Source organism: Euprymna scolopes, chromosome 30 (assembly GCF_053919585.1).
Source record: "Euprymna scolopes isolate OS-2025 chromosome 30, ASM5391958v1, whole genome shotgun sequence".
Lineage (NCBI taxonomy): Eukaryota > Metazoa > Mollusca > Cephalopoda > Sepiida > Sepiolidae > Euprymna > Euprymna scolopes.
The window spans coordinates 39,112,066-39,139,202 of NC_136511.1; the positions used below are offsets into that span (position 1 = coordinate 39,112,066).

The 27,137-nt window shown below is 30.6% G+C and overlaps 1 protein-coding gene across 8 annotated transcripts in view; it reads left to right on the forward strand.

Annotated features, from left to right (window-relative positions):
* Positions 1 to 27,137, forward strand: part of LOC145254754 (uncharacterized) — a 203,857-nt gene that overhangs the window by 101,483 nt on the left and 75,237 nt on the right. For all 8 annotated transcript variants that reach the window (XM_080113497.1, XM_080113500.1, XM_080113498.1 and 5 more), the window contains 8 exons: positions 1,504 to 1,874; positions 4,392 to 4,552; positions 5,893 to 6,025; positions 10,181 to 10,261; positions 15,295 to 15,393; positions 18,594 to 18,657; positions 20,922 to 21,035; positions 25,551 to 25,625. In XM_080113497.1, the coding sequence (XP_079969623.1) occupies positions 1,504 to 1,874; positions 4,392 to 4,552; positions 5,893 to 6,025; positions 10,181 to 10,261; positions 15,295 to 15,393; positions 18,594 to 18,657; positions 20,922 to 21,035; positions 25,551 to 25,625 (1,098 nt within the window). The remainder of the gene's footprint in view (positions 1 to 1,503; positions 1,875 to 4,391; positions 4,553 to 5,892; positions 6,026 to 10,180; positions 10,262 to 15,294; positions 15,394 to 18,593; positions 18,658 to 20,921; positions 21,036 to 25,550; positions 25,626 to 27,137) is intronic.

The following is a 27,137-nucleotide window of genomic DNA, read 5'->3' on the forward strand; positions in this document are numbered from 1 at the left end:
ATTGTCTCAGTCGTGAAGGATTTCTCCTCCACCGAAAGAGAACAAGAAATTGAAGTGCAGTATCTGAAGAACAGATACTAGACTTTGATCTTGGCCAAAAGGCCAAACATTGTACCTATTTACTATGCCTCCCCACGGGACAGAGACACCAGGGTCGTTTTTTAACGTGGAGAAAAGGTACAAAAATAAAAATTGTCTCAGTCGTGAAGGATTTCTCCTCCACCGAAAGAGAACAAGAAATAGAAGTGCAGCATCTGAAGAACAGATACTACACTTTGATCTTGTCCCGATCCTTATTTGTACAAGGACATTCTAAGTCTGACATGTTTTTATTCATGAATTTTAAAAAATATTAAATTTCAATAATTAAGTAAATTGCATTTTTAATGGTTTTTTCCAGAGTTAGTTTTCCCTTAACTATCCAATAAAAAATGGTTTCTTCATTTTCCATTTCAAAAAAAAATTTGTTTTTTTTGTTGTTTTTTTTTTCAATGAAAAAGTTGAATAGTAAAAGATAGCTAAGTAATATAAAAAAATATTTTTGTAAATAAAATATTTGTTAGAATTATTGAAAGTTAATCCAAAAATACCTTCGGATAAAATAAATGCAGAAAATATACAGAAAATTTTTGTTCAAATCAATTCTTGAAAAAAAAATCTGAATTGGCCAGTTTTTTTGTTATGATAATGAAATTCAAATTTCAAAATATTATAAAGTAAAACCAACAGTATCTACTTAATTGTCATGTTGCAATAATGAACATATCCAAAAATTATGAAAAATGATAGAGTAAAAAATTAATTATTAATGAAGATAGTTTTTGAAGAAAATTAATGAAAATTGATTTTTAATAAATTTTTCAGTTTTAAAAAAATATTTCTCCCTTTATTCTTTTTCTTTTTTTCTTTTCTTTTTCTTTTTCTTTTTTCTTCTCTCTTTATTTTTTATTTTTCTTTTTTCTATTTTTCTTTTTCTTTTTCTTTTCTTTTTCTTTTCTTTTTTGCCTTTTCTTTCTTCTTTTTCTTTTTTTAGCAAAACTCAATTTTCTCTAATTGCTTTCTAAAACTATTGAAAATTATTTTCATTAATAAATTTTTTACCTTGTCGTTTTTCATAATTTTTGGATATGTCCATTAGTGCGACATGACAATTACCATTGGCTTTACTTGAAATTCAATATTTTGATTTTCGCAATTATTATGAAGAAGCACCCGAAATTCAAGTGAGTTATTTCCCTTGATAAGACAAGTTGCCACTTTAGAGTAAAAACAGGTCATAACTTCAATTTAAAATCAGTTCAGACTTTTGATTTAACAATGTTTCCTATTTTATTAATCTATAAAATTAATTGTAGCAAAGTGTATTATTATATTGCCAATTAGATGTTATGAAAATAACAAATATTGGTTAGTTAAAAGCAAAGATTGATTTATCAACTTAAATGCTATTTGGGTCTAACTTTATATGCTAAATGTATTTACATTTTTTTTGTTTTTCGACAGAACCAAATTATTTCTCCAACCTTGAATCTATCTACTTTCAAAGAAATGGATGAGAAAGAAGAATTGGACGATATTGTTCAAGAGGATTGTATTGAGAATTTACATTCATCTTCCACAAAAGATTATCAGATGACAGAGCCTCCCAAAGAGCCACAAGATTCTAATGGTATCATTGCAGGAAAAGACAATGATGAAACTGATGGCGCAGTTCCAAAGTTAGAGAATTGGCAGAAGTTGACATCAACTCCCAAACCTACATTAACAGATTTCTCATCACCTCCGAAACAACGTCCAGATCTTCTAAATTCTGGAAATGGAAATGGATTGATAAGAAAGTCTGTTTTGGTATTGCCTCAGAAAACTCTTTGTGCGTAAGTAATCAGTTATTTTTTTATAAAGGAACTAGACGTACCTAGGACACCATATCTACTTGATCCTGGATATGACCTTAAACTATATCCAGTGGTAAGGCCCCAGCTTGCAGGCTTTGGGGAGTGTGGAGCCACCCTTTAATTGCTATTGCTCCCAGGTCCACTCTGACCCAGACTGGTAGTACTCGTTAGGGTCCCAACTATGGGTTAAATAGAAACCGACTTAAAAAAAAACAAATATACTCTATTAAAAAAATTTTCTTCAAAATCATTAAATAACCTGAAAAGGGTTGATATGCCATAAAACAAAAACAACCAACCAACCAACGAACCAAACAGCCATATCTACTCGACTTTGATTTAATTTGAAAATTCATAAAGTGTGGTGTATGTTTTTATTAAGTTGAGTTCATCTAGAACCATATAGATAGGGAAGGTTTTATAGACTAAAAAGAGGATCACTCAACTATGATCAGGAGAGGATTATAATGGCTGCCTTTGATGACCAATGCTTTTAAGAAGATAAGTGGTCTCAGCAATGAAAATAAGTGCAGGTTCTGCCACAAAGAGGTAAAAAAGAGTATGGGCCATCTAAAATCCAGCAATAATGTTCTGTTGGGGGACAACAGTATTTACTTAATTGTCAGATAGGAAATAGTAATATATCCAAAAATTACAAAAATTCATTGAATAGATTATTTATAGTGAAAAATAATTATTATGGAAAATTGGGGGAAATGGTATTTTCCCTAGATGTGAACACCTTGAAGATTGCGAATACATGAGACATACTGCTCTCCTTTTTCGCTACTTTAATGGCTGACGTTTTGTTTTAGCTGATAGCAATAGACTTTTTTTCCACCAAAATCACAATAGCAGTTGTTCTACGCAGTGAATTTTCATAATTTTTGGATATATTACTATTTTCGACAAAACAATTAAGTAAATACTGTTGTTTTGGCTTAAGACCACATATTTAAAAGCTCAATCTGTCGAATCTATCTTAACAAGCACCAAAAGAGTACTTAAAGAGTCTTTGGGGGCTCAAAGGCAGAGAAACTGACAAGAGAGAGGAGAGGTGTAATAATATAATTCATAAAAAATTTTGTATTATTTGAATTATGGTCTCCCCTTGCCAAACTTTCACAAAAAAACACTCGACTACCTACAACCACTATATACGATTTCTCCTACTTTCTATCTGTGCCTAAATCTAAACACAGATTTTATAAAAAAAAAAAAACTTCTTTCCCAGAGCTGCCCACCCGTGGAACACTGTTTTGCTGACCTGCTTCCTGATTGAATACAGTATAGTAGCCTTCAAATCCAATGTAAACAAATTCTTGATGAACCGTCCCCATAAATAATCAAATTCCACCCAATTTACACCATTAATGATTACTACACTACCACCTTACATTCATTAAGCCTTATCCTTGAGTGGCCTTTGGGCCTTGATAAGTGGTGACTCCCAAGTAAAAAAAAAGAAAAATATTCATACTGGTGTTCTCATCATGGGTGTTATTTTCAGAACATTTCGATCGATGTAACCTCCGACCTTCAGGTGTATCTTGTCGAACTTGGGAATCTTTCTGTTGAGCTCTGGAATCTGCATGGAACCCTTTATTTAATCCATGCGGATAGCATGCTCTCGTTCTGTCAGCCATAAACATGTAGAAGGTTCAAGCACTTCACCATTGTATTCTGTGCACCGCCCACACTGAGGATTGAACCTTCGACCTCCAGGAGAGGGTCACATTTTTTTCTCTTTTTAACTCATGTTCATCTCTAACAAGGCATATCGCTACTTGGACATGAGGGCCTATTATTTGGGACCATGCCTAGGGAAAAATTAGCAAAATGTTGGTTTACATTACATTTAAACTTCTGCATGTCAGTACAGCCAGGGAAGCAGGCAGGAGGAAGGAATTCCAAAGTCTAGCTGTTCAAGGGAAGAAACTATTAGAGTAGAAAGCTTTCTGGGATTTAAGGATCTCAACATTGAAGGGGTGAGATTTTGTTGCTCAACAGGTTTGTCATGGATATGTACATCTAGGGGGCACAAGTGCAATGAGTTCATCAGAGCATATTCCTCTAAAATATCTGTAAAACAGGCACAGATGCAACACTGCAGCGATGGGACAGGGGTTGGAGCTTAGTTGACAAAGTGGGACCTATTAGATTGAAAACCCCTTTTTTTGGTTCCTATCCAAGAGGGAAAAGCTAGTACTAGATGCACCAGCCCAGATGTGGCAACAATACTCCATGCATGGGTGAATGGTTGCCTTGTAGAGGTACAGGATACTCTTAAAACTGAATTTTATTAAGTAGATTATCCATTTTCAGAAACATAAATTCTATTGTTAGCTTTAAAAGTCCTGTAAGATAACTTAGTATATCAGATAAATCTATGAAATATTTTCTGGAATGGGGTTCAATATTTATTTAATTTTTCTTCTCTTTGAAATTGTTTTAGCTCCAGTCAGAGTTGACAGTTGATAAACATTTCTATTGTAGGAATGGTTCTGAAATGTTTGCTGAAGGATTAAGCGGCTTGCATTACCTCGACTCTTCAGATATTCTCAAAGACGATGATTTGATGTCTTTAACATCGACTGAAAATGAAGGCAACCAAATTCTGTACGGCAAAGATACGCTGATGAATCTAAATTTAAATGGTGAGTTCTTTTAACACTGGAACATTATCCTCTTTCTCTCTTCACCCTCCCCTTCTTTCTCTCTTAACCTCTCCCTCCTTCTTTCTCTTTTCACCCCTCCCTCCTTCTCTCTTTACCCCTCCCTCCTTCTTTCTCTCTTCACCCCTCCCTCCTTCTTTCTCTCTTAACCCCTCCTTCCTTCTTTCTCTCTTCATTCCTCTTTCTTTCTTCATCCCCTTCTTCCTTCTTTCTCTCTTCACTCCTTTTCTTTCTTCATCCCCTTCTTTCTCTCTTCACCCCTCCCCTTCTTTCTCTCTTTACCCCTTCTTTCTCTCTTTACCCCCTCCTTCTTTCTCTTTTTAAACCCTCTTCTTTTTCTCTTGCCCTTCCCTGCTCTTCTTCCACCTTCATTTTCCCTTGTCAAAATATCAAGGGTTTTCTGACACTTTGCAATCTCACTTTCCAGCCATGCAGAAACAAGAGAAACAAAAGATATTGTTTCACTCTCTTTCATCTCTTGTCGTCTCATACATATATATATATATATATATATATATGATGATTATTGCATCTTTCCAGATAATTGCCGTCACATTGAATTCTTCAAATCTTGTTGTCCATGCCATCTCAGAATACTCTGCACTCTCGCCACAGATTTGCACATCTTGAAATGTGACATACAAATTGAGAAATTGAGTAATTTCCACTGAGTTGACTTCCTGTATTTCCCTTTAATTGCCATTGTTCCCAGGTCCACTCTGACCCGAAGTGGTAGTACCTGTTAGGGTCCCAACTATGGGTTAAATAGAAACCGACTTGAAAACAACAAATATTCTATTAAAAGATTTTTCTCCAAAATCTTTGGATTCGGCATTAAATAATCTGAAAAGAGTTGATATGCTGTAAAACAAAAAACAACCAACCAAAACAATCATCAGAAATCACAATAAGTTCAGAGCTGTTATTTGCCACATAACCCATAGAGATATATATAGATTGCGCATGCAAAATCTCAGCTATAGCAGATAACTGAAATTGGGTCAAACGCATTACTTATTGAATGCCCTTCATATTTACTTTTAACATTTTACCATGTTATTTTTTCAGTATCATTTTTTTCTAAATTTATTCATATGATATCTAGATTTTTGTTTTTTTTTAAAAGCAATTAATATTTATCATTGAAATGGAAAATTAGAAATGAAGTTTTAAACAAAAATTGAAAAAATCATTTTCGGGAGTAGAAAACAGCCTAAATTTTTCCAACACTGATTCCGATATCCCCCAAAAATTCAAATCTTTTTCGATTTCCAATTTCTGTTAATTATCCCAACACTAATGTACTTGCGTATCTTTTTCAGACTCAACATCCATTGCTAAAATTCAAGAACATCTTCAAGAAAGCAGACAAAAATTAGACAAGGAAAAAAATCAACGTACTTTGATAGAAAACCAATATCGGATTCTACAGGAGGAGAATAATAAATTGGTCAAGTTTGTATATTTTTAAAATTTTTAAATAATTATCTTTTTTAATATTTAATGATTTGAAAGACCAGACGAGTGTGAAATTGTTTTTTAATAAATATTGCTTTTTATTAAAAATCAAATTGAAATTTTTTTTGACGTTTGCTGAACGCATATGTAATAAAAACTAAAACATCACTTTGATTTAACTCCAAACATTTCAAGTCATGCCAAGGATTACCACCACCATTGTATGTGGGAGGAAGAAAAAGAAGAAAAAAACACAACGAAAGAACAAACTGTCCAATTTTTTTAAGATAAATATTTTACTATTCGAAAATTTGAGAAAAAAAAATCTCAATTTTATTAAAAACAATTTTACACACGTCTCGTCTTTCTAGCCGTTAAATCTTAATTTATTATTGAGCGTTTCAAACAGTGAATTTTTATCTTCTTCAATATGTTTTATATCTAATATATAAAGTTATGTTGTTGAATTTTCAAAGTCAGGCCCAAATAACAATCTGTCTGGTATATAAATATTTGATTAAAACTAGCCTATTTTTTTCATTTCTTCCTCCTATGTTTATATATATATATATATATATATATATATATATATATATATATATATATATATATATATACTAGCAAACGTACCCGTCGTTGACTGGGTTCAAAAACAGCGTACAGAAGATGGACTCTGATTTATTAAAGTATGATAGGTTATGAAAAGGAAGGGTTGTAATGAGATGGCTTCGAATTTGGGGGTATCAAAACCAAAGCAAAATATGATGAAAGTAAAAATAAAATAGATAAATCCCATAATTTATTATACCATACCTGTTCACACTGAAACACTTATTCTGTGGATCTATATTAAAAAACCTTGTTAAACTTTGTGACATATTTCCATTCTATGGAGGTCAGGTGCTAACAAACACCCCATAATTTTATTATACCATATTTCTTCAAACTGAAATATAATTATCAGAGTATACTTACGCAGATAGATATGAAAAGACTTTATTAAAGTTTGTGCCTATTTCCATTCTATGGAGGCCAGGCGCGAATGCAGACCCCACAATTTTATTATACAATCCCTATTTAAGTTAAAACATACTTATCAAAGTATTCTTATGTGCATCTATATCAAAAACACTTGTAAACGTTTTTTTTTTAATTTTTTAATTTTTTTATTTCCATACTTTGTGGACCAGGTGCGAACGCAGACCCCTCAATTTTAATGAACCACCGTTCTGCCTGATCAAACATACCCATTCCTGTGTCTCGATACATCTTCTATCATTATATGCAATCAGTTTTTTAAAATAGTCAATCATATAGGAGCCTGTTCGTGACCAGACACACACATACATACACACACAGACATTCAGCTTTATATTTTATATATATATATATATATATATATATTTTATTTCTTGTTTTTTTTTTTTTTTTTTTTCTTAATATTCATTACAGAATGGATACTTTGTTTTTGTGATCACTTTGTATGAATTGGAAAATGTGTACCGTGTTTGTAACTTACATTTTATTTTTGTAGAAATTAATGAATCAGTTGATAAAATAAACCGTACTCCTCATGATGATATTCAGTTGAATGTCCATTTTGCACACTGGCAGATTTGAACATGCAAGAGATTTCTCATTCTTAAACAGTTCGGTTCACTTATTGTGACAATGTGTATCATGTTATTAAAAGCATTTTTAAAAAATGTTTTCAATGACAAATCTTTATCATCAATATCCTGAGAGTTCAACATTCTCAGGCAGCACAAATAGGAATAAATACGTAGAAGATATTGCAGAGTAGATTGCCAAGAATATATATATATATATATATATAGTCTAAAGAAGCTTTGAATAAAAAAAAAATGTAAAAATAAAAATGAAGAATTTAAATTCCCGGAGAAAAAAAAAGAAAATAACTTTAACCTATGTCGATGCAAAGAAAAAAAAGCACACAAAACTTCAGCTCACTGTAGCAGCGTCGTCGTCCATCAGTACTTTCCGTAGACTCGTTTTCACATTTGACCCACCTGCTCCAGTGGCCTGTTTTTATAAAAGACAGAGTCCTCCAAATTTGCATATGTGCACGAGAGCACACAAGATTTGGCGAGACTGCATTGTTATATAACGCTGCAGGCGCCATCTTGGACCCTTTTCAGCATCATGTCGCTGCGTCAGCAAAGCACACACCGAGGCCGTTTAAGAGGTAAGCTTGCATTCCCACAATTTTCGCCACAACCTATCGCAGACTTAGCACCTACTTAATCCGACTTCTAAAAAGTTTATAATTACAAAAGAAAATTCATTTATATAAGGTGAGGAGAAGAAAAAAAAAGAAGCCTTAACTAAAATTGTTAAATAGAAATAGACTTAGCACTATATATATATATATATATATATATATATATATATATATATACTAGTGCTGGGACGATTAATTGGAATTGAGAATGAATTTAAAAAAACAGAACTTTAGGGGTTGTGAAATCAGCTTTGAAAAAAATTTGTATCTTTTTTTTTCCGATGCAAAAACGATTGGCTTTTTTAAATTCTTCCACCCTTGATAGTAATAATAAAATAATGAAAATCTACTGATTTTAAAAGTAAAATCGATAGATCACCTCCGCTAATGTATTTGAACAAATATATGCTCATTCAACATGTGTTTTTATGGTAATCGTGAAAAAAGAAGAAAAAAAAAACTCCATAGTTAAATATTTAGAGATTTAAAATTAATCAGAATCAGTAATTGTATCAAAATCAAGAATTTTTTATGGAATTGTCTCATCACTAACATATATGATGATCGGTCATTAGTGTCCTGTATAAAAGTGTCCTAGGTCTTTAGTGTACCTTTTCATTTGTGTACCTGTAATATCTGCTTTGTTGAGGTTTTGACCCCACCTTAAGACAGACCAGTGACACCCCAACCTGAAATAAAAAAGTTCATAATGATCTAGGTTTATGTATATAGATAGATAGATAGATAGAGAATCAATGTTTTTAAAATAAATAATTTTACTTTTTCTTATTCATACCAATAATAATGTAAGGTCTTCATTCACGCTTAACATTTATAAAAAGGAAATACATTTTAACTTTTAATTTATTTTTACCAATAATAATATGAGGTCGACATTTGTGTTTGACGTTTATAAGAAAGAACTACATTTTAACTTTTTGTTTAGTCTTACCAATAATATTGTGGAGTCTGTATTTGCACGTTAAATTTATAGAAAGAAAATTTTATTTTTAATTTATTCATTACAATAATATTATGGGGGTTACGTTTGCACTTGATATTTTTACTTTTTATTTATCAATAATATTGCGGTGTCTATGACAAATTGTCTAAACGCAGAGAGTCTAGTTTATTATGTAAGGGGGCGTTTTATTTGTGTGTGCGTTTTCAGCTAAAAGTCAGAAACTCCACAAGACATACTTACAAGGCTGATATCTTTTTTTCTCAGCATTGCTTCTGACAGAATATAGGCACCGTCTTAGGGAATATTCAAGTAGGATTGGGGGGGGTATCATTTAGAGCTTTTTTATCAACATTTGGTGTGAAACTTAAACTAAGAATACACTTTTTTTAATATATTCTGGTTTTGGTTAGAAGAAAAATCTGTCTTGGAGGAGAAAAGAAAGATGTTCCTTTTTAACTCTTCTGTTTTATTGTCTATGTTTCCAGACAGTGCCGGATAACCATACTAGTTTAGTATATAAAATTATCTCTTGTTCGTGAATGTTTCATATGCAGATTAGTAATTTGGATTCTTCAGACTACCATTCTCATCTTGAGTGTAATTTGCAAAACATTTCAGCTGATGTAACTGCTTCAGGTGTACCTTGTCGAACTCGGGTGTCTGCATGGAATTTTATTTAATCTACTGGGGGTAACATACTCTCATTCCATCAACCATGACCGTGAAGAAGTCTTTGGCAAAGTAATACTCAAAGTAGATTAATCCAAATCATTGGATTTTCAGTTTTTTATCAACAAATCAATTTTGGTTGTAAGTGTTTTGATGCAGAATATTGAAAATTCTTTGATTTTGAAACTCGTTTTTTATATGGGATTATTTTTGTAGTATTTATAATACTTTGTTCAATGAAAATTAACTATTTATAATTTTATTTTCCTAATTTTAGAAAAATCCAGGCTTTGAGTCAAGAGAAGACTTCCTTGGAAGAAACGAAACTTTCTTTGGAGGCCAAGATCCGAAATTTACAGTATGTATTTGATTTGTACATATTTATAATTTTCTTGAATGTGCTTCAAAAAAACAGAATATATAAAGAAAAAGGATTTAATAATAATAATAATAATAATAATCTAACATATAAAGTTATTTATCAGATCTAAATAGCTTTGTATCTGCCATTATTATTATTTTATTGGGGATTACAAAAGTTTATGATCAGAGTTATTCACATAATGAAAAAGAAATTCCAATCTATTTCATCAAATACATATTTTATCCAGCCCAATAATTCTTTCAGTAACATAAACTGAAGGATATTCACCATTTATTTACAGTATAAAAGCAACAGATACGATTAAACAGTATCACTTTATCTTTTATCAACATGTAATTTTGCAAATGGCTACCAAAATAAAATATTTATTTACATATTTTTCATCATTTCTTCAGTGACAACTTTATATTCTAGCCATAACTCAATGTTATCCAGGAAAAGTGTCTCAAGATACAAAAATGATATTGTCTGAATAAAGTTCCCTCAGCTCCTCAAACACACTCACCCAAAATATTATCCTTTAAATCGTTGCACTTGTGCCCCTTGTCATACATATCCCTGACACGTCCGCTTAGCGACAAAATCACACCTCTTCACTATTGAGGTCCCTAGATACCAGAAAGCTTTCTACTCTAATAGTTTCTTCCTTTGAACAGCTAGGCTTTGAAATTCATTTCTTGCTACTTACTTCCTTGATTGTACTGATATGCAGAATTTTAAATGTAATGTAAACCAACATTTTGTTAATCTAGGCATGGTCCCAAATAGTAACCCCTTACGTCCAAGTGGCGATATGCCTTGTTAGGGGTGGATATGAATAAAAAAATATATATATATATATCAATACTTTAATAAATGCATTTATATATATATATATATATATATATATATATTAAATCCCCGAAACAGTGTTTCATGGTAAACAACTGATGATCCCTTGAAAAAATAAAAAAATTGGTATTATAGTAAATTCGAGAGAGTTGATGCAGTGATTGCAGGTGATTAAATGACTTACTGACGAGATGGTTTTTTTTTAACGAATGATAAAAAGTAATTTTTTGTATAGTTTCAAATGTTAAAAACTTCAAAGACTATATATATATATATGTATATATATATATACGTTTTATTTTTTGTTACCATATTTTTCTGTTAAGTTACATTATTGTTTCGGCTACACGGCCGTTTTTTTTTTAATTCTTTCAGTAACATAAACTTTTTTATTAATTACGTGATATATATATATATATATATATATATATATATATATATATATATATATATATAATGACGTAATTAATAGGGGAAGTTCACTAGGTGAATGCAAAAATAAGCTTCAGTCTAATAATAAACGTATTAATGTTTATATTATCCCAACCAAGTAAAAAAATATCAATACAACAGCGAGAAGTAGAGCGTAATGCCATGAGTATGGATAAAAGCTGTAAATCAGAAATTTACATGTACAAATTTATTTTTCGACAATAAAAAAAGGGGCCGTGAACTATTTTCGATGGAGTTCACTGCTCCTTTTTTTTTTTATTGAAGGTGTTCTTTTGGAAAATAAATTTCTGCGTGTAAATTTTTGATTTACAATTTTATTTATACTTATGGTATTCAAATTTCATTTAAAGAGTTACATTTTAAAATACAAATTTATGGTTTGAACCAAAGAATACAATGTTTAAATCAATTTCCATAATTCATGGACAGTCAATGTAAGTACATCTCCTCAAAGGAAAAATTCTAGCAAAATATTGATATTGGTTCGCAATTATTTTGTTAAATAGCACACAGAGAGAAAATATTGAAGATTAAATGCCTTTAAGGGACATAGAAAAAGGGAATGAGTTTTGAAAGCAAAAAGGGTATGATGATTAGTATCCAAATACATAGTTTTTGAATACCAATTATCATATCCTCTTTTTTTTTTTCACATAGGCATCACCACTTATCAAGGCCCAGAGACCACTCGAGGATAAGGGTTAAGAGTGTACAGTAGTCAATTGGACAATATAGTAATAGTTAGTAATGGAAATTTGGTAAATTTGTTAACTTAAGTAGAACGCCTCATCAGGAACTTGTTTACATTGGACTTGAAGACAATCAGATTGTAGTCAGCTGGAAAGCATGAAAATGGAAGACAGTTCCACAGGCGGGCACTTCTAAGAAAGAAGCTTTGTTCATGGAATCTACGTTTAGGTTTAGGCACAGATAAAGAGTCGGGGGAATTATTGATAGTGTTTTCAGCTAGACGAGTGTTTCTTGTGAAAGTTTGGCGAGGCGGGACCATAGATTGAAGCTCAGTCGAGCACTTGCCATGAAAAAAATGATAAAGTGGAGAAAAACTCGCAACATCTCTTCTGTGAGATAGAGGTTGTTTTTATTTTCATTTTTCTTTGCTCCATCTAGTTTTTCTATGTCCCTTATTTTTATTTGCTCTATCTAGTATATTGAGCAATTTTATTTGGCTGGGATTGTCTTATATGAATATTTCTTTTTGTAGGACTTGAAGCCACTAGATTCACTAACCTGTAATCTAATTCATTTCAATATCTTAAAATATATATATATATATACGTTTTATTTTTTTATTGCCGCATCTTTCTGTTAAGTTACATTATTGTTTCAGCTACTTGGCCGTTTTTTTGTCCGTCTGTAGCATCCTCAGACTTTTACAGAAATGTTAGCTATTTTGGGATGAAGTAACCCCCCCTCCTCCCACCACCACATATTCCCCTTCCCCTCTATGTATCCCTATGCCCTCAGCCACACCAGAAATAAACTTCCCAGAACCTCCCCCAAAAGTTCCTTAAACCCCAAAACTAAAACATTATTTACATACCAAGCCCCCCCCACTTCCTCCCTTGTTCCCTTCCTCTATTTCTTCCGCCCTCCTCGCACCCCACCTAACCTCATTCACTCTTTCACTCTCTCATCCCAAAATAGCGAACATTTCTGTAAAAGTCTGAGGACACTAAAGACGGCCAAAAAAAAAAACGGCCAAGTAGCTGAAACAATAATGTAACTTAACAGAAAGATATGGTAATAAAAAATAAAACTCATATTTGCTCTACAACGGTATTGAGCACTTTCTTCAGTTTTTATTAATTACCATTTCCATTATATATATATATATATATGAGCAAACAGTTAATAAAATATGTTAAAAAACACTTTGAAATGAGTTAAAAACATATTTAATCTGAAAAGGAAACACTAGATAAATGGATAGTCCTTAATCCGCGGAGTTTCGAAGAAATACTCTCGTTCTCATCAGAGGGTAGGAAATAGCAAAATGCGGGATCGGATTTTGCATGCAGAAGTATTTGATGAAACAACAAGTAAGTCAAAGATCTTACTTGAAAACAAAATAAGTTAAGCAGAGGGAATATGGTAAAGAAAAAGGTGATTACACATGAATGGATAGTCTGGTGGAAGATAAAAAATCCAGTGACGGTAAAATCCAAATGTAAAACTTCAAGAAAGTTAAAAGAATTTCAATTTGTACAAGTAAAATCCAAAGACATCCCGTAATTGGAAGAAGATGGTCCATAATAATCCAAAGGCAGAAATCCATGGAATAATTCACAAAAATGTGTACAAGGAAAAAAATAATATTAATAAAAGAAAAATAAGATGTGCTTTTCACTCTACTTCCGAGACATAACAATTTTATATATATATATATAAATAAACAAAAATTTAAATTCTTTCTGTGTATAACTTATATTCACATTGTTTTACATGTATTGAACTAATTTAAAGAAATATATTTCTAGATTAACTTATCTCTGGCCAGGTTTTAACCTATCCCTCTTTCTATCGAATCCATTTTTATCACTTCTTCCTCTGTGAACTGAACCTGATATATCAGTTGTTCAGCGTTTACTAATGCATTCTTTCAATGCAGCCGTACCATTAAAATCTTCGTGCATTTCAGATCATCAGAACTAAACCTATCTTTCATGCTATATGCACATGATGGCCTCGTATGAAAATGGTAACGCTCTGCTGCTTAGTAATGGTACAAATTTCCTGAACTTTCCTAATTCTTGCAGTCCCACTAATAATACAAACAACAGAAAAATTATACTAATTTAAAAAACTGTTTCATGGAAATAGCTCCACACAGAACATGAAATCACTTAAGGAAAACAAAAGCAAAAAGACAGAAGATGCCTATTGATTTAAACTAAACAAAACTTTAAACTTAAACTGGTAATATAATATAATACCATAATAGTATTTATAGAAAAGGCTGAAACCATAATAGTATTTGTAAAAAAGGGTAAAACTAGCAACATCACATCTATGAGAGAGAGGTTGCAGTGAATAAGAAAGGGTGGGGCCAAATCAAATTACAGATATGTTTCTGCACCTTACCAACAACCCTCAAATGGAACAGAGATTCACGACACCAAATGTGACAACAGTACTTAATATATCGTTTCAGAGTAGATTTGTAGAGATAGAGAATAACTTCAGTTATTAGAAAGTGTTTAGAGTGATAAAGCGAACCGACTACACAAGAAGTAGAAAGAATAACGGATATTATATATCAACTCCAAGAAAGATTTGATGACCGAGGAGTTTCAAAGTGAATTTCTCTATGAGAATCTCAAGAAGGAAAAGGGGAACATCTACGATTGAAAAAGTTGAGGATTAATTGAAACAGGCCATTTTGTATTCAACTCAACAACTGACCTTAGGTTAACTTCTAGATTTTAACTGAGTGTTCATTTTCTGAATAATATTCTCTGGGAAATTAAGAGACAGCATTGGGCTTAGAATGAAGCCCAATTTTCAAAGTTATCGATTTATTTTTCAATAAATCTTTTTCCATCCAAAAAAATCTGTAAATATAAACCTTTACTGTTAATATGAAACAAAAGAAAAATAAAAACTAATTTGTGAATCCTTTGCAGACAATTTAGTTTACAATATTGATGCTAATATATGCCAGAAAATAGATGAACAATCTATTTTTTGTTTTTTGTTTTCAGATTTCAACTGACTGAAGAGGCAGATAAATCGAAAGTAGCTGAGATATTACATGAGCAGTCGAAGAAACAACTGGAAAAAATAGATCAGCAGTATAAAAAGTAACTTGACATTTTTATTTAATATATAAAGTTATCTTGTTGGATTTTCAAAGTCAAATCTAAATAGCAATGTATCTAACAAATTTATATTTGATTCTGACTAGCAATGCATTCTTTTTCATCCTTGTAGCATAATTTTTTTATATTAAATAGCATTCTGAAAATAATTATTCAGACATGGAAGATTATTACAATGAATGCAATTTTAAATAATGACCTAAAAGATTTAAATTATAAGAGATGTTTCCTATTTTAATTTAAACTTTAACTTAATGGTGAAAATTTGAATTATCTCCCTTACATTTTGATTTTTTTACAGTTTCTGTCTAATTGGCACATAATATATATTAGTATTGGAATGATTTATTGAAATCGGAAAAATTGGAACTTTGGGGGTATCAGAATCGATATCGGAAAATTCTTTACCTTTTTTTCCGATTTTCTGATGCCAAAAACGATTCTTTTAACCGTTTCATTTTTACTTTTGTTTAAAACTTAATTTGCTATTGCTAATAATAAAATAATACATATTTATTTATTTTAAACTACTAGGAAAAGTAAAATCTATAGATACCTACAACTACAACTCAGAAATGTATTTTCACATTTCCACAAGTGTATGTATATATTACTCAGGTATTTAAAATAATCGCACCCCTACCACACACCCACACAGAGACACCTTAAGAAAATACAACTTCATAGAAAAACATTTAATGATTTAAAAAGAATTGGAATTGGTAATTGTATTGGAATCATAAATTTAACACAGAATCATTAATTGTATCAGATCCGGGAAAGACTGAAATCGTCCTATCACTAATATATATACACACACACACACACACATATATATACACATATATATATATTTCTGTAGAAATATATTTTCTTTATAATATATACCAATCCTTATTTAAGAAGCTCAATGTAATTACAGAGCAATATATAGAATAAATAACAAAGTTATCTTCCAAGATACATGATGTTGTTCTCATCAAAAGAAATAGTAATAATTGACGGATTGATCGTTGCTATTTCTTCTGATGAGTTAAGGGTATAATAGATTCACTGATTGATATAATAATTAAGTGATTGATTTTGCGCTATGAAACAGACACTGTCAAGAATTGTATAAGTCAACTGAATTAAAGGAATAAATTATAAGATGGTCAACATCATGAATTTTGGAATATAAGTTTTTGTTATTTATTATATATATATATATATAATTATCCACTGACACGTGTTTCGTCGTCTATAACTCATCAGAGTAGCTGAATCTGATGAGTCGTAGACGACGAAACACGTGTCAGTGGATAATTATATTTTAAAAATAATATATATGCCGCTCCCCATTTAAGGGGGTACCAAATTGGTCAAAGGGAAAATTATTCCCAACTTGCATTTAGGTAAAAATGCAATTTCATATGAATAATTGAATTCATTCAAAAAGTATCGCTAACAAATACAAATATATATATATATATATATATAACTTTAAACTAAAATAATATTAAATCAATATGTGTTTAGTTATTCTTTTGTAAGCGACAGTTTTAAAGAATTTTCCTTTTAGTTGCTTTATTAACCCTTTTTTAGATCAGTTGTAGAAAAATGGTAAAATTCTAAAATCTATATACACAGAATATTTGTGGCAAATTTGACAATGGTTTTAATTTAGGCTTCAGGCATTTTCTGCAATATTTTATTTAATTTTAAACTAATTTCTGATTACAATACCAAATTGAAATGCCTTGAACATATTTGAATTTATAATATACTCATAGATTGGTCAGTAGTTGTCTTCGTTGTCTCTTTAAAGGCCGTATAGATTGGTCAAAAGGTAACCCAACCACTGGCCGCTTGGGGGGGGGGGGTCACATGAGGCAGCCTATATAAGCTCAAATGCTTAGTGCTCTAGCCTCCTTTTTTAGTTATCCTATTACTGTAGATGTTGGTCTGTGATAAAAGTGTAAAGAAGGCTTAAGATTCACAGACAACATGAACTGGAACAAATACATTGAGGACATTGTCAAGGCTGCTGCAAAGAAGGTTGGTTCCCTTTACCATGCTAGAAGATTACTCACACCTGAGAGCATCGTGTATCTCTACAAAACCACTATTCGCCTATGCATGGAATATTGTTGCCACATCTACCACTAGTCTCTTCCTCTTACATAGGTGTGATAGTGTTGATGGGTGAAAAAAGTTTGATATACTACGGAAACTCCATGGAATAAGGTTTTTCTGGTTTATTTGTACTCCTTGTTGGATAATTAAAATTTTGTAAACCTTCCTTACAGGTTTATAATGTTTTATTGAAAATTTGAATAAATTTTCAATCACAAGATTTTTATATATAAAAGCGAAAATGTGTTTGTGTGTGTGTGCATTTTTTTGTATGTCCGGCAAAGGCTTTTTTCATTGGGACGCTGGGGAGGAGGTCACTAATTCTTACAACTTTTTATATACTCCCTAGATTATAATATCTCCGATTTACAAAACGAGGTTGTCTATCTTTTTATTGAGTGACTTCTATGTTACAAAATTCACGCTGTGATTTCATTTCTCTGTGGCCTGATGATTGACCTAGAATAGCAGATATTGACGTTCGTTTAAGCACCTGCTTTTTTAGGCATTTAATTTCAACCATTCTCACTTCTCAGTCCTCTTAGTGTCACGGTAATGTGTCCCACTTTCTTTTCTGCCTTCGCCTCAAGGCTTCAGGTTCGAGCCTATCTGCCTACCAAAACTTGTTTCTTTTACACCTCCAAACACCCAGGCAACGCCGGGCGTCCCTGCTAGTACATTATAAAAGAGAGAGAGAAATATATTTTTATTTACTATTAATTTTTTTATTATTTAGATTATTCAAACTACTATTCTCATCGTCGAAGTGTTAATTAATCATTTATTTTTATTCTTAGTTATTATTGCCCTTAATAAGGATTGGACCTCCTGAAATTTGTCATTAAGAACTGATTGATACTCAACACATTTATCTGTGTGCTGTGGGTACATGAGTCGGAAGTTTCATCAGTGAAAACGTAAAAATTACAACCAAGATGAGAATAGTAGTTTGAATAATCCAATTAATTTAAATTATTATTTCTCACCTCGAAAATTCGGAAACGTATGTAGATTATTTAGAATTTGTTTAAACGGTATATTTTTATACATCTTTTGTCTGTTTTCAGAGATTTTGAAATCAAGCAACAAACTGAAATGGAACTGAAATGTTCAAAAGATTCTCTAGAAACGGTAAGAAATAATTGACTTTGTTGTCATCATCATCATCATCATCATCATCATCATCAATTTAATGTCTGTTTTATATGCTAGTATGTGTTAGATGCTTTTCGGCGGTAGTAGTGGTGTTTGAGACTGTTTGGAAAATAAGAATGTCATCATCTATGTATCACACGGATGCAAGTGTTAGAGTTTATGCATGTCATCTGTTTGAATCTGTGTTGTTGGAATCGTCACCTAAAGATCATATACGTCAGTAGTTATGAATCTGAAGAAATAATTTGAGGAGCTACAGTTGGTGATACGATCGACCACTGCAGATGTAGAACTGTAGAAAGAGAGAGAATAACAAATAGGATCCTGAATGATATATACTCCAGATATTACAGTATGGATATCTGCTGTAGAACGAACTTGCCTAATTGTTGGTAGGATCCTGAATGGTATATACTCCAGAGGGTAAGTTTGGAAAAAGGTATTATAAATAATAAACTAGACAAAATACTGTTAGAAATTCGCTCAATATATGTTACCGTGACATAAGTTGACATATATTCGGTTGTTTTTTAATAGTATTTTGTCTAGTTTATTATTTATAACATCTTTTCCCAAACTTACCGTGTTAAAGAGACAGTCGGGCGCCATTTTGAATTTTCCAATACATCGGCAAACACTGCATGTTTTTCGAGCTGAATAAACATGTTACATTGAATAAAAACACGAAAAATATATCCAGTTAGGTAGAAAAGTAACTTATCTTGCCTTTGATAACATTTACTTGTTATATATTTGTTTTTTGACAACTTTTTCGAATCTATGTGTACAGCAATACAAACCCTATGATTCAAGTGGTATTAGGAATTAAGATAAATATCCAGAGTCATGCATCAAATTTTAAGTCGATAAAAATGACAAATAAAATGTATTTATGCAATATAAATTTATGTAACGATGTAACTATGATTCAAAGTACATTTCAATGCCGGTTAAACGGGAAGTAAGGGAGAAGCTATAGAAATCTCAGTATGAATAATTAGACTTAAATAGCAGTATAGTTATATTTACAGTATATACGAACATATATAAATTGTAGATAAATTGTAGATATTAAGTATATTACTTGAATAAATATAAGTTCTTCTGGCTTGTATCATTTAAAGATAAATCTTCCTTTCATTAAAGTTTGTAAGTGTATTTTTTGTAACGTAATCCCCCATTGAGAAGCGTTAGAACTACGCTGAGGTAGCTTTTTATTCCCGGGTGACGCCAGATACCCCGAAGATTTAAGATAGAGAAGATAAATATATATATTTTATTTCATGTCAAAATAGATATTGTTTGAAAATCAGAGAAATGTATTTTTACGGCTAAGAGTTGACAGCAGGAAATTTCACTTAGAACCTTGTCTGGCCTTAGATGAACCCCGGCGGTCGGATGTCAGAATTGACATCTGTTCTTGAAAATCATACCTAGATTCAGTGTGGGAATTGTACCCACGCAAAACCCTGGGGTTTAGGATTTCGTTGACATTCGTGGCGGAATCTTATTGACTATGGAGAAGCACTACCCCATCCACGTACCTTACTATAAATACGACTGTCGTGCGAAAATTAGTAAGTTTCAGAGAAGAGTTTCAGAGTTGAGTCGAACAGAGTTCAGATCAGAGTAGAGAAAAGACGTGACCCCTCCCCACCTCATCCATCCGTCGGTCGCTGTCTGTGAAGAGAGTTGAGACTTTGTAAAGAACTTACAAAATCTGAATTAGCATCTTAAAAACATTTGTACATAATTTTATGAGAATTAAGCTTTTGTAGATAGACTACAATCGTCGTCTTTCTTCCTGCCTGCCGCTTCGATATTCGCTTTCAGCATACCAGGTTATGTAACAACCTCCGAGGAGTCTAGACGACCACGTGCCGAGATCCAGTGAAATAAGAGTCCTAGCCACCTCCTCAAGAAGGGGTGTTACATTTTGCATAACATAAGTTATCTGTGGATGATGTCGTCCAAGTTGCTGATGTGTCTGAAAAGGTTGAATGTAGAGGTTTTAGTAGTTGAGAGAGGAGCCAGAAGATTTTGTGTGTTTGAAACTATGGGCTGATTTGTGTGGTGGTATTGGTTTTGTCGGTTTTCATGAAGTGGCAGAAGGTGGGATGTTGTTTCTTCTCATGAGGTTTTATTTTTTTTTCACATTTTATTAAAAATCAAATTTTTTGTGACATAGAAAATGCTTGTTCCTAACATCATTCACCATTTTTTTATTTTTTTTATTTCAGCTTGAGGCTGAAAATCGAGAACTAAAGACCCTTTTCAAGGACATAATTCAAGAAAGAAATCTAAAACAAGAAGAACAGTTAAAACAACACATGCCAAATCAACAAGCTGATAATGTAAGAACCGAAAAATTAAAATCGATAAAAAAAAGGCTTATGTAATGCATAAAATGAGTTTATGCCCTCTGTCATAAATAATGTGAAAAAATAATTATTGGTCCCCAGACAAAAGAGGGCTTGGATCTGGTAATTCACTCCTGTTCATCTGTTCACACTTTTCTCAATAACCACACCTTGAATTTTTTAAAAATTTTACACGAACATTAGTCATGGTGAAAGTAAATTTTTGTCGGAATAGATTTTCCAGGATAACTCTAGTTGCCTCCTAGAGGATATTATAGAAATAAAATTGCCCCCAAATTGTTCAGCCATTCATTTGTTTACACTTTTCTCGATAACCACGCTTTGGATATTTAAAAAAATTTGCACAAACATTAGCCATGGTGAGAGTAAATTTTTCGCTCTGGGGATAGAGGACTCCGCATGCTCAGCTTATCTTTTGGCAGTATTTGCACTAATATAAAATAGCGTCTAAATCAATGAAGTTAAAAGTGAAAGGAAATGTCTCAAACTGTAACAGTTAAGAAAAAATGTATAAATCAGTATAGAAAAAAAAACGAAAATAATGTCTCATTATGGAAATAGGTACTTCTGCAGTTTATGGACTGTGCTGAAATTAAGATGGGGAGAGTGGGGCTTTGTTAACTCTTCTGTGCTTTCACCTAACAATTTAATAAACAAGATACCATAAAAATTGAATTTGAATTGAAAATCTTATCTTAAGAAAACTGGAAATAAATTAAAGGCAAAAGTTGTCTGATTTGCTATTTGCTTCAGTTTCCAAAGAATATAAAAAAGTTGTTACCTTTTTTTTTTGAATAATAATATTAATTATTATTATAAATTTTTTTTTTAATAATAATATTAATTATTATTATCAAAATAATTTTTTTTTTGAATAATAATATTAATTATTATTATAAATTTTTTTTAAATAATAATATTAATTATTATTATAAAAATATTTTTTTTAATAATGATATTAATTATTATTATATAAAAACGTTTTGAAAAATAAAATTAATTATTATTTAAAAATTTTTTTAATAATTATATTAATTATTATAATTGTTTTTGATAAAAATATTAATTATTATTATAAAAAATTTTTTTGATAATAATAATATTAATTATTATTATTAAAATTTTTGTTTTTTTTAATAATAATAGTAATTATTATTATAAAAAAAAATTTATTTTGAATAATAATATTAATTATTATTATAAATTCTTTTTGGAATAATAATATTATTATTATACAAATTTTTTTTTTTGAATAATGATATTATTACTATAAAATTTTTTTTTTTTAATAATAATATTTATTATAAAATTTTTTTTTTGAATAATAATATTAATTATTATTATAAAAAATTGTTTTTGTGAATAATAATATTAATTATTATTATAAAAATCTTTGATTTTTTTTTTTTTTGCATAATCTATATATTAATACAATAGCGTGTGTGTTCTTTTGTGTGTCACGCTTTCGGGCAAATTTGATTGGAATAGACATTTAATTTCGGAATACACATTTATGAATGCTCTAGGTTCTGTCCAATTAGCGTGTTCTTACAGATATATTTGTTTTTAACTCTATAAAATTTAGGGTTTTATCTTACAAAAGTTGTTAAGAAATAATTGATTTTAAGTTATTCCGTAATAAAAAAAAACTATAGCACACATCTCTCGGCCGTTGAGCAGTTTTTTTGTTTTTTTTTTCATTGTTTATTTTTCTTTACATTTGTTTATTGAGAGAGAAAGAGAGAGAGACGCTGATATCTTCGTTCATTAAAATATTATTGATACTACTAATTGCTATAACATGTAAACAAAAGCCCAGATGCATATGTTATGAAACCTCGAAGATAGCAACAAGTTATTATATATATATTAAATGACAGTTCCTTTTTCTAAATAAATTATTTTTATTACAACATTGTTTTAACTAAAATAGTTTCATGAAAAAACTGTTTTTGATACATAAAATATTTTAGGTACTCATGCAGACGTAACTCCGAGTCCGCCCGGCTTTCTCCGGAACATGACGTCAACAGCCGGACTAAGCCGAGCATCGCCGATGAAAGCATAACAAGAAAAGAAAACTTACCTTAAATTTTAAGTTTTATTAATTGTAAAGAAAAATGTTATAACAATATTTTTTCTGTTTTTTTTGCTATATATATATATATATATATATATATATATATATATATATTTTAAAATAATGTTAAAGATTTTTTTGTTTGAGAAAAGGTTTAGAGGTTAGTCAAATACTTTCAAGGAATTTTTTTTGTAATTTTTTTTTTTTTTTTCAAGAAAAATTTAAAACAATTTTTTTATTTTTTTTTTGGGTGTTATTTTTTTATTTTATTTTATTTTATTTATTTATTTTTTTTTTTTCAAGGAAAAACCTGAGAACTAGAAAAGTTGAAACAAAACTGGGTGGGATTGTTTTTTTTTAATATTTAAACAGATATTGTTGTTGTTTCCTCAGACCCTTGTTTTATTAATCGTGTGTGTGTGTAGATCGTATTCCGTATTCGCACTGGAGGTCTTTCTGTGTTGCTTGCTCGAACGCCCACAAGTGGATGATTTTAATTATGATGGCAATTGTCAGCCTAGACTTGCCAAAAAAGTTACCAGTCCGGATGATGTAAAGGTTCGGCATTTTGTAGCTTGACACCTTCAGGCATAGCCATCGCTCACCTTTCCGCTTATAATAAGATTGCATCTGTGTCCACATGTGCACAAGTTTTCGTTCGTGGCAATAAATTTTTTCTTGACAAAATCGAGGACTCCGGCTGGTGTTTTTAGCTGCTCACTTAAGGCTGTAAAATTCATGTTTTTTTTTTTCTGACGTGAAAGTACGAAATGGTGAGCTTTTTTTTTTGCTTTTTTTTTAACTAATTTGTTTTCTTTTCTTCCTCTTCCAAATTGTCGTCTGCTGCTTAGAATTTTCAACTCGTGCGAATGCGCATCGCGTTGAAAACCATCGTGCTACATTGTCATTGGCTCAGCTTTATGTTACGTCAGACAGCTTAATTTTCTTGGCGACACTCGGCTTACTCCGGCTGTTGGCGTCATGTTCTGAGGAAAGCCGGGCGTGTGCGTGCGCTGAGTTACGCCTGGATCACTCTCTGCATGAGTACCATATTTTAATCTATATATTAATACGATAGCATGTGTGTTATTTTCTGTATCACATTTATTTTTTTCTTTCTTCCGAGTGTCTGTCGTTTAATTGTTATGCCTTTCCATTTCTTGTAATAAATAATTTTATCAAGAATTCTTCATCAGTTTTGGTTTCGATTACAGCTAAAAGAACTAAAGTTATATATACATACATTCTTTTTTCCTTCATAAGTTTGGGTTTCGATTTCGATTCAAGCTGAAGCACCCACACCATATGGATATATTTTTTTAATTTTGAAATCACAGGTTTATAATATATAAGAATGGGTCGAAAATTGACTCTTATAGTAATATGTACGAGATCTGCATAAATTAAAATATCATATTTAAGCACATTTTACGACCAGGCTATGCCGGGCGTCCCTGCTAGCTAAAATAAATACTTTTGCAGTTTTAACAAAAGAGCTGCAATAATTTCAGGGTGTCTCCATTTACGCTGAACATCTGCAAAATGCCAACATCAATATATTACATATGTGGAATTTCCACAGGTCTTGCTAGTATTAATTATTATTATAAAACTTCTTTTTTTTTTTTTTTGGAATAATAATATTAATTATTATTAAAATTTAAAAAAAATTTTTTTAATAATAATATATATTTATTATCATAAAAATTTTGTTTTCTTTTTTTGGATAATAATAGTAATTATTATAATAAATATTTTTTTAATAATAATAATTATTATTATTATTATTATTATTATTATTATAAAAATTTTTATTTTTTTAAATAATAATATTAATTATTATTATAAAAATTTTTGTTTTTGTGAATAATAATTAATATTATTATCATAAAAAAATTTTTTTGGATAATATTATTATTATAAACTTTTATTTTTAAAATAATAATTATTATTATAAAAATTTGTGTTTTTTTTAATAATAACATTAATTATTATAAAAAAAATTTTTTTAATAATAACATTAATTATTATTATAAAAAAAATTTTTTTAATAATAACATTAATTATTATCATAGAAATTTTTTTTGGAATAATAATATTAATCATTATTATAAAAAAATTTTTTTTGGAATAATATTAATTATTATTATAAAAAAAATTTTTTTATGATAATAATAATTATGATTATAAAAGATTTTTTTTTTAATAATAATATTAATTATTATAAAAAATTTTTTGAATAATAATGATTATTATTATAAAAACTTTTTTTGGGGAATAATATTAATTATTATTATAAAAAATTTGTTTTAAATGATAATAATAATTATTATTATAAAAAAAAGATTGTTTTTGATAATAATATTAATTATTATTTTAAAAACATTATTTTTTTTTTTCCTTTTCAGGAAGAAGTTTCAAAAATTCAGCTTGAGAAAACTAGAGAATTTTTATTGAAAATAGAAGAACTGCAGTTTGAAAAAGTAAGTACACATTCATCATCATCGTCGTCAGTCTGCTTTAGATGCTGGCATATCTTTGATGGTTTTTAGAATCTTCCAAACGAATCTCTGGCTATTTATTTCTATTTTATGTTACACCACGGGTCCTTGTGGCGTAATGGATAAAGTACTAAATAAAATTCCATTCCAAGTAACACTTTTTTGGCGGTTAAAGTTTAACTCTTAGTAGAGGTGATGTTCAGAATACTATTGCAAATTACTTAATCATGGCTGATGAAACGATAGATACACCCTCTTGTCTTCTCCAGCTATGGATTAAATAATATTACTGTCTGTGGTGATATTCCCTTCTGTTTATAATGGACTATTCAAATGTTTTTATTCCTTTTTTACCTTTGAGAAATGAAAGTGAGACAGTATCAAATAAGAGCCGAGTAGCAGTAAATAACATACAGTAAGTGAGGAAGAAAGTGATAGACCGAAACTTAGTGAGGGATGGGTCATTTAATGAGTTAATTGCAAATTATGGCTAATTAGAATTATTAAAATGGATTTTGTTTCAAACATAACTCAATCCCAAAATCAAGATATCATTTTGCATGTATCTTTTGTGATTAAAATAAATAGGAAAAAAAAAAAAACTTAAAGAAACAACTGTTGATTAACTCACATTTAGTATAATAATCAATTCTTTTTGAACACCTATAAATAAATGACTGTACAAATATGCACACTCTCACTTGACAACAATCCTCATACCCAACACTGTTTCCGTGGTCTTATTCTCCTTCATCTTCTTTTTTATCTTCTCTTCTGGGCGTGCCACCATTTCTCATATCAGGGACTGCTGAAGAGGTGAGCACAAATAAAAAAAAAAAAAAATAAATAATGCAAGAGAAAACATGGGGTGGAACGATAATAAAAGTGTCACCCTAAAGAAAACAAATTTGTTTTCATCACCTAGGTACGTCCCTTTTATTTATGCCAATCCAGTGATACACTTTGAGGGTGCTGGCAATGGTCCTGTTGTCATAACTTGGATCGGTAGGGAGCTTGAGGTGTACAGCGGCGCATCTCCGATCTTGCTCCTTGAACATTGTGTCACTTTCAGACATGATAGATGGCTCCTGTCGCTCTTGGGATTTGTACACAACAGACCAACTAGTAGATGGTCTGCAACAAAAAAAGAAAACCAGTTTTCATCAAATGGAAATGGAATCATGTCATCTTTTCTATGGTGACAATTTTATCATTCCACCCTGTATATATTGGTTGTGCATGTATGGTACTGTCACAAGAAGCAACCCTCTAAACGCTAATGTCTACGTCTGTGTCTTCTGTCAAGGCCATGTTCATCATTCAATTCATTTCCTGATCTTGGCCTCCTAAAGCTTCAAACTGCAGTCTGTCTTCAACTGTCTCTAACGGGAAACTGTCCTCAACCGTTGCAAACTCAAAACTGTGCCAAACTTTCACAAAATTCACTGCCACTCTTAAAACTGTTCATACTATGTTACTAAATATATGACCTAT